We start from the raw sequence: 9,232 nt of genomic DNA, 5'->3' as shown, positions 1-9,232 counted from the left end.
ATGCTACTTTAGCTGTTGGGAGCTAAGTGTGTATTTTTACTGTCACTCTGCACAGTTTGAATCTTTAATCCATAAAAAATATCTCTGTGTGGTTCTTACAGTATCTGTTTTGCCCAAAAGCTGCTGACTGATATTTGTATATATAGTTTGTGAGATATTCTGATTTGCCTTTTACTTTATTCACTAAGTGAATATAATTAAGTGAAATAAATTGCCTTTCGATTCTAGTTTATTGACTTTCTGTGTATAAATAACATTTTATATTTATCTCTACACAGGATGAAACGGCTGACTGATGGATCGGATTCTGGTGTTATTTCACTTTCTGGAGGATCAGGATCTTTCAGATCTCATCTACCTTCTGATCCGATGGAGCTGCTGCAGGAACACACTGATCCTCTAACAGGATCCTCAGATCCAGGCATCGATGTCTGGTGTCCTGCAACATTTAGAAACATCCTGGTCGGGGGTGCGCTAGAGCGCTGCAATGGAGAAGGCGCTTTTTTGTGAGGCTCCGTGATATCTCCTCAAATTTTGTTTTTAATATAACACACCTGGTACTTTCTTCTATATTGTTTTATTTCAAGTGAGTGGGTTTACTTTTCTTTTACTTTTTATTTTTCAAAATGGGGAAGAAGAACGGCGCACAGCGTGAGACAGCTCAGCCGAGCTCCGGAGCTAGCAACGAAGCTATTCTAGCTGCTGTTACAGCCCAGGGTCTGCAAGTCGCTAAACTTTTCGATCTTATTGATGACCTGAAGAAGTCGATGGAGGGTCGTTTCAACGCTATCGAAGCTTCTCTCGCTGCCGTGCAAAAACAACATCGGGAGATGGAGAGCCGAGTCGTCACCATTGATGAAGCCATGTCGTCTGCTGATGGCCACATCTCGGCCCTCGAGGCCTCCTGTGATGAGCTCCGGGAAGCTAACGCCCTGTTGAAGGTAAAGCTAAGTGATTTGGAAGGTCGGTCCCGCAGGTGCAACATAAGAGTGCTCGGCATCAAAGAAGGCGAGGAACAGGGTCGCCCTACTGACTTTATTTCACGGCTGTTACCGGAGGTACTCGGGAAGGATAACTTTGTCAAGCCCATCAAGATTGACCGTGCCCACCGCAGTCTTAGGCCGAAACCACAACCCGAGGAGCGACCACGAGCTATCATCGCAAAGATTCACAACGATAGGGACGTGGCTAACATTCTGCGACTCAGCCGCCTGCATTCTCCCCTGATGTACAACGGAGGCCGGGTGTCCATCTTTCCTGACTACACAGCTGACGTTGAAGCTAACCGAGGCGGGCGCTAAGTGCACGCTGCGCTATCCAGCCAAGCTGCAGGTTGTACACAACAACATTAAGACTTTTCTCTCCCTGGCCGAGGCTGAACATTTCGCCGTTTCCATCTCTGCCGCAGCAGATGTCTGAACCTAGGCTCACTGGACTTACTCACTCGGCCAATGGAATGCTCTGTACCTTAAAGCATTGCACAGTTGGTGGTGTTTTTTTTTTTTTGTTGTTTTTTTTGTTTTCTCATTCTCTACCCATATATTGGCTACATGTTATATTGTCAGCGGTCAGGCCGGGTATAAAGTACTTAACTTCTTTTCAACTTCAATATTTTCTGTTTTGCATATCTCTTTGCTGTCTCTATATACCTGATCGCTGAAACTTATAATTGTTCAGGTGTCCCATTTATACTGTTTATTGTATCCTGGAGATTCACGGGGTTTTGCTCCTCATTTCGGAGTGGTTATGGAAGTTCCTGTAGTGTGTTGCTCTGGTCAGTTCCCAGCAGCCTCCCTTAGTTTAAGGGAAAGCACTGTCTGTTTCTCCACTGCAGTGTGGTATTGGGAGGTGGGTGGTTCAGGGGTGGTAATTGGTTTCTTGGGTGAAGGGTGGGGGGTGGGGAGTAGGGTGGGTGGGTGCCTTTTTCTTTCTTTCTTTACCTTTTTTTCCCCTTTACTCAGCTCCGACAATGTTGTTTTCATCTACCTGTCAGGAAGTGGGGGTGTTGGTAGTGAGGAGAGACGCTGAGACCCAGGTTATGGTGATGATGATGATTTAATGATAATATTGCTCACAAACAGTCCAAGGCAGGCAGCACGGCAGGAACAACTAGCACGCAGCTAAGCACCGGTAGCAACTGACAAAAGGGACTAGACGAAACAAACACTAACCAGGACTTTACAGTTCTACTGGCGAATCAAACGGAAACATACACAAACCAGGACTTAAACAGTTCTACTGGCGAGTGATTACACGATGACACTGACTACGACAAACGATAGACAAGGACCCGACGAGGAACACAGACAACAGGTGGGTTTAAATACACACGGGGTAATTAAGGGAATGAGACACACCTGGGGAGCAATCAACGGGGAGGACAGGACAGAGACTCACAGGGAAACAGGAACTGAACACAGAAAACTCAAAAATAAACACACAAAAACACGGAACCTAACACTACCGTTCTGAATGTATTCTGATGGTGCTCCTTCCAAGCCAGCCATAAATCCCATTACTTTCACCACCTGGAACTGTAGGGGTATGGGCAGGGCTCTCAAGAGGGGCAAGGTCTTCTCTCACTTAAAGTATCTGTCTTCTGATGTTGTGTTCTTACAGGAAAGAACCCAACAGAGCAGAGACGCTTGAGGACATCCTGGGTGTCGCAGGTGTATCAATCCAACTTCACCTCCAGGGCGAGAGGGGTTGCCATTCTCATCCGTAAAACCATACCATTCGTATTCGAGTCTCAAATGGCTGATACAGGTGGGAGATACATTCTCATCACTGGGAATCTTAATTCTGTCCCTCTGGCCCTTCTTAACATCTATGCACCTAATTTTGACTGTCCAGACTTTTACAAAAAAGTATTTAATCTTGTAGCGGAGCACAGCGAGTATAGGATCATTGTTGGGGTTGATTTTAACAATTACCTCGACCCTGTGCTTGACAGGTCCTCTCCTAAACCCGCCCCACCATTGCAGTCCACTTCAGTTATAACCAAGTTAGCAACATCTTTGGATCTGATTGATGTCTGGCGCCATCTGCACCCTTTAGAGAGGCAATATTCCTTTTTTTCTTCGGTTCACAAATCCTCAACAAGAATTGATTATTTTTTGGTTGATTCAAACTTATTACCCCGTGTTCTTAAATCTACCTATCACTCTATTCTCATCTCTGACCATGCACCGTTGTCAATTGAATCTAACTTTGATATTCAAAGAGCACAATACAATTGGAAACTTAATCCCTCCTTACTTGGACAGCTCCTTTTGCAAATTTGTTTCTAAGAAGATCTCAGACTTTTTGGCGTACAATGATAATGGTGCTGTCTCTGATTCTACTCTCTGGGAATCTTTAAAGGTCGTAATAAGAGGTGATATTATATCATATCAATCCAATGTTAAAAGAGTCAATTGTGATCGTCTGGCTGAAATTGAGAAACAATTAATCACCCTGGAAGACACATTCCGTAGCTCTAACTCTGACCACATATTTTCTTCTATTGTGAAGTTAAAGTATGAATATAACTGCATTTTGGGTGAGCGGGTTATTAAGGATATTCAGAAGCTGCGTCAGAGGTACTTTGAATTGGGAGACAAAGCAGATAAAATACTATCTAGGCAGTTGAAGGGAATGCAGGCTGAGCGGGCTGTCAATAAGATCGTTTCTCCTTCAGGTCAGCTTCTGACAGATCATAAGCTAATAAACAAAACTTTCTTTCAGTACTATAATAAACTCTATGCATCTAATACAACTGCATCTACAGAGGATATCACACACTTTATTCAACAATTGGACATTCCAACTCTTACAGATGCCGTCAGGCTGGAACTAGATGGTGAAGTAACTCTGGAGGAGATAAAGGCAGCAATCCGCTCTTTTCCTAGTGGAAAGGCTTGCGGCCCTGACGGCTTCGGAATCGAGTTTTACAAGTCCCATATCGATATGGTGTTACCACTTACTCTGCGTATGGTCAAGTCTTCCATTGAGCTCAGGCATTTTCCTGAGTCCCTATATGATGCCAATATTTGTCTTTTACTTAAAAAGGATAGAGATCCTACTAATGTGGCATCATATCGCCCCTTGAGCCTGCTTAACTCTGATCAGAAAATTATTGCTAAGGTTTTAGCTAACCGATTGTCTTCCCACATCAGTGCTCTGGTACATCCAGATCAATCTGGATTCATTCCAGAAAGATTCTCTTTCTCCAACACAAGACGACTACTTAACATTATTCTTCTGCTTTCACCAATTCAGCAATCATATCTCTGGACGCCCAGCAGGCATTTGATCAGGTGGAGTGGGGATACATGTTTGCTGTTCTTGAGAGATTTGGCTTTGGCTCAAGGTTTCTGTCTCTCATAAAAATGCTTTACACTCACCCCAGGTCTCATGTGTTGACCAATAGAGATGGATCACCTCCCTTTCTACTGAAACGTGGCACAAGGCAGGGCTGCTGCCTGTCTCCTATGCTTTTTGCTCTGGCTTTGGAACCTTGGCTGTTGCTATCAGGTCTAATCAACTTATCTCAGGTATTACATGTGGTGCGTCAGAGCATGTCATAGGTTTATATGCGGATGATGTAGTCTTGACATTACGTGACGCTAAAGCCTCCCTTCCTCCGCTTCTTGACTTACTGCAGAGTTTTGATCAGTTCTCTGGTTTCACAATCAACTGGACTAAGTCTGCCTTTGTGCCTCTCTCTGATGGACTTGACTCTGGTTTCTTGAATAGCTTACCATTTAAAATCGCCCATGACTATTTTGTGTATCTTGGTATCAATATTCCAGTAAACTCTAAGCTACTTTTTCAATTAAATTATTTAGATTTACTCTCTAAGCTAAAAAACTGGATTGACCACTGGCGGTTACTTCCACTCTCATTAATTGGTCGTATTAATATTATCAAAATGGTTGTACTTCCTAAGTTCATTTATCTCTTCCAAAACATCCCAATTTTTATCCCTTCCTCTTTCTTTAAAACATTGGATTCAATTATTGTGCCATTTGTTTGGGGATACAAGCCTCCCGAATCTCTAAGGCACATTTGCAGAAGGCTAGGGGGGAGGGTGGCTTTGGTCTCCCAGTCTTTCAGCATTATTATTGGGCCTGCAATGTGAGGGCTTGGACATTCTGGACGTCGGGCACTGATGAGGCGGGGAAACCTTCTGCCTCTTTTCCTGGTTGGCCTCAGATTGAATCTCATAACTTGTTACTACAAACTTCTGCTTCTTTGCCTGCGATGTTATTTTCTAAACCTGATATCCCTCTCAAGAGACTCGCTGCGACTTCATACTTAGGAACTCATTGAAGATTCTGTCACAAATAAAGAGGGTTTTAAAACTTCCAAATTTGTCTATTTATGCCCCTTTGTGTCATAACCCCTGCTTTAAGCCAGGTCTTTTGGATCCTGCCTTCCAGCGTTGGTTGAGCAGGGGCCTCTCCTCTCTCAATGACCTTTTTATCAATAAACAGTTTTTATCATATCCTCAGCTACAGTCTAAATTGAATCTGTCCTCGAATAATTTTTTTCGCTATTTGCAGGTTAGGAGTTTTGCAAACCAACTTAGTTCGAGTTTAAATCAGCGTTTGGTGCAGCATATTTTTTATGATCTTCTTGTTAAACCTCCTACTTCCAGAAATCTTGTCTCACAATTTGTGAATGTTTTTTCTATGCCTACATCATCCATTCATATCAGAGATGCTTGGTCCAAGGATCTGGGAGTCACAATTTCTACTGCACTTTGGGGTCGCGTGCTGATGGGAATTGGAAACTGCTCCATTAATACTAGATTACAACTAATCCAGTTTAAAGTTGTACATGGCCTGCACTATTCTAAAGCGCGGTTGAGTAAAATATTTCCAAATCATTCAAGTGCCTGTGACAGATGTGGACACCCTAAGGCTACCCTGGGACATCAGTTCTGGTACTGCCATTATTTAACAACGTTTTGGTCCGACATATTTTGTCTCTATCAAATTGCTTATAAACAGCAGATACCTTCAGACTGTCTTATTGCCTTGTTTGGGGTATCTGCCTCCTGCTCTGCCCTTGCCTGTGCAACAGGCTCTCTCTTTTGGGATGGTTGTGGCTAAACGAGTCATTCTCACAGAGTGGAAATCTGCCTCGCCTCCCTCTTTTAAATGTTGGCTGAATAACATGGCTTCTTGTTTACATCTTGAAAAAATACGCTATACTCTCAATAATAATGTACCCAGATATGTCGGGGTGTGGGGGCCATTCCTTGAACAACTGAGTGATTTCACGGGTATGGGTCTCAGGTAGTGGCAGTCCTGCTCCAGCTCTGTAGCCCTGTTACCTCCTTGCCTGTCAGAATGGCTGTAGGTTGGTGCTCAAATGACTTAATATACCCTGATACATTTTTATTTTTTTATTTTTTTTTTGGTTGTCTTTTTTTAATTATGTATATGTGTGTATAATTTTTTTTCTCCCTCTTTCTTCTGCTTCCCCCATCGTTTTTTTTTTTTTTTTCTCTCAATATTCTGGGGTGGGTTGGGTTGGCGTATCACCTTTTCTTTCTGTTATTTTCTGGTAATATAAATGACTGGATTCATCAACGGATTAAGACGAGGGATTAACCATTCAGGGTGAGTCCCATTTTCTTTAGCCAGTAGGCATGGATCATGTCAGGCCCTGGTGCTGTCCAGTTTTTCATACCCGAGACTCTTTCTTGGACATCTGCCACAGTGATGGTTACCGGGGCTTGTTCAGGGAGGTTGCTGTGGTCCTCTCGTAGAGAGGTTAGCCACTGTGCATTGCTGTTGTGGGACGCCTCCCTTTCCCATATGCCTTTCCAGTATTGTTCAGTCTCCAGCTCTTTGTTTGGCAGTTTCGAGTGCTTCAGGTATGGGCAGCTGGCTCACTTCCCTCCTTGTTATCTTGATCTTAGCCTCTAACTGTCTTTTCCATGATGGCATTTCATGATGCTGCATTCACATCTTGAATGAGACTTTCTGATGGTACTTCAATCAGTGTGTCTTACCCACTGAGCTATACAGTCAGCTATATATATATAAAAATTCCCCTCTCACCCTCCGCGGGTGGTCTCTTTCATCCTCTGAGCTCGGGTCCTCTACCAGAGGCCTGGGAGCTTGAGGGTTCTGCGCAGTATCTTGGCTGTGCCTAGAACTGCACATTTCTGGACTGAGATGTCTGATGTTGTTCCTGGGATCTGTTTGAGCCACTGCTCCAGTTTGGGGGTGACTGCCCCGAGGGCCCCGATGACCACAGGCACCACTGTGGTCTTCACCTTCCAGGCCTTCTCCAGTTCCTCTCTGAGGCCCTGGTATTTCTCCAGTTTCTCCTTTTTCCTGATGTTGTGGTCACTTGGTATTGCTACATCCACCACAACGGCTTTCCTCTGTTCTTTATCCACCACCACAATGTCCGGTTGGTTCGCCATTACCATCTTGTCTGTCTGGATCTGGAAGTCCCACAGGATCTTAGCTCGGTCATTCTCCACCACCTTTGGGGGTGTCCCCACTTTGACCTCGGGGCTTCCAGTCCATATTCTGCACAGATGTTCCTGTACACTATGCCCGCCACTTGGTTATGTCGTTCCATGTACGCTTTCCCTGCCAGCATCTTGCACCCTGCTGTTATGTGCTGGACTGTCTCAGAGGCCTCCTTGCACAACCTACACCTTGGGTCTTGTCTGGTGTGGTAGATTTGTTATTTTATGTATGTCAGTTTTCAGTTTGTGTTTAAGTGTCTTGTCACTTTTATTATTATTATTATTATTATTATTATTATTATTAGTAGTAGTAGTAGTAGTATTATTTTTGCATTAAGTAATTTATGTTAGCTGTACTGGCCTCAAAGAATCCACAAGGACTAATCATTGTTTAGCTGATGGTAAATTGTGATATATTTTTCTGTTGGAAAATCAATAAAGTTCAAGTCATAAAAAAGTAAAAGGTAAATTAATCACTAATCACTCATGAAAACCCATGCCTGTTAATCTGTAATAATGTATTTATTTATCATCTAATGAGCTTAAATGTACTGTTAGTTTCCGGTTCCCCTCCAGTCCAGCAGGGGGCGGAAACAGAAACTGGATCTGCTCCACCAGCCGCCATGACAGGCAGGAAGAAGAAGAAGAAGAAGAAGAAGAAGAAGAAGAAGATTTTCACTCAAACAGCTCAGAGAAACGGAAGAAGAAGAAAGTTTTAGCGCCACTTTCAGGACCAGAACCAGAGTTCTGCAGAGATTCGGACTCTTCGGCCCGGTTCGGTTCGGGCTGAGGAGAAGCAGAACCAGAACCTACACAAACGGATCCTCCAGCCCGGTTCGGTTCGGTTCTGGAGGCTGAGGATGGGCTCCATGCAGCGGTTCCTGGACCGGTTCGGACCCAGCAGTGAAGCGGTCAGTACCACCTGTTCAGGTGTTCCGGTTCTGTCAGTGACCAGGTAACGGTTCTGGACTGGATCACGTCAGAGGTCCAGGATTCGGTTAAACTGAGAGGAGGTCAGTCAGAACCAGAACCGGTTCTGATCAGATGTTCATGTAACAATAATGAGACGAGTTCTGCTGCTGAGGACCGGTTCCGATCAGAACCAACTGGACCCTCTGGTTCTGCAGACTGACAGCAGGGTGGTTCTGTTCTGTTTGGGTCCAAAGTTCTGCCTGTGTTCCATCAGTCAGAACTTCATCTGACCGGGTCGTTTACCAGAACTGGTCCAAAGGGACAGAACCGGACCAGAACCTTTCTGCTCCTTGGTTCTGAAGATAAACCATCAGGGTTTGGGTCTGAAATAAACAGAACCAGAACCACTGACCTCCATCTGGGTCGCTGACCAGACCAGAACCAGATTATTCTGTCCATCTGAGGTTCTGGTACCAATAACAGAGAAACCAAGGTTCTGATGGTCCAGCCAGCAGCAGAACCAGCTGGCCGGTCCACAGAACTGGTCTGGACCCCCCCTGGCTCCGCCTATTGGATCAGAACCTGCCGGTCCACACCACCTGATCACCGGAACAGAACCAGTCTGACCCGGTTGGTTCTGTCTCTCAGTGGTTCTGTTGTCTCTGCAGGAGTCCGTTTGGCTGCAGAACCTTTTCACCTTCATCCACAAACACCTGAGAACACCTGGAGGCCCCGCCCACTCTGCCGCTGGAAGCCCCGCCCACTCCGCCACTGGAGGCCCCGCCCACCCTGCTGCTGCCGACCAACCAGGTGCAGGTGAGTGGTTCTGGTTCTGACCCGGTT

At 44.8% G+C, this 9,232-nt stretch overlaps 1 protein-coding gene across 9 annotated transcripts in view; it reads left to right on the top strand.

Annotated features, from left to right (window-relative positions):
* Positions 1-8,099: 8,099 nt before the first annotated feature.
* ctc1 (CTS telomere maintenance complex component 1) overlaps positions 8,100-9,232 on the top strand; it is a 67,104-nt gene continuing 65,971 nt past the window's right edge. For 7 of the 9 annotated variants that reach the window (XM_088015561.1, XM_088015559.1, XM_088015558.1 and 4 more), the window contains exons 1-2: positions 8,101-8,388; positions 9,058-9,205. In XM_088015561.1, the coding sequence (XP_087871687.1) occupies positions 8,338-8,388; positions 9,058-9,205 (199 nt within the window). In that variant the 5' untranslated portion in view covers positions 8,101-8,337. Of the gene's footprint in view, positions 8,389-9,057; positions 9,206-9,232 lie in introns of all 9 variants that reach the window. The other 2 variants (XM_088015562.1, XM_088015566.1) reach the window with 1 other exon arrangement.

This window comes from Poecilia mexicana, unplaced genomic scaffold, assembly GCF_051168715.1.
Source record: "Poecilia mexicana isolate PSO_F unplaced genomic scaffold, ASM5116871v1 scaffold_18, whole genome shotgun sequence".
Taxonomy (NCBI): Eukaryota; Metazoa; Chordata; class Actinopteri; order Cyprinodontiformes; family Poeciliidae; genus Poecilia; species Poecilia mexicana.
This window is presented reverse-complemented; position numbering and strand designations above follow the sequence as displayed.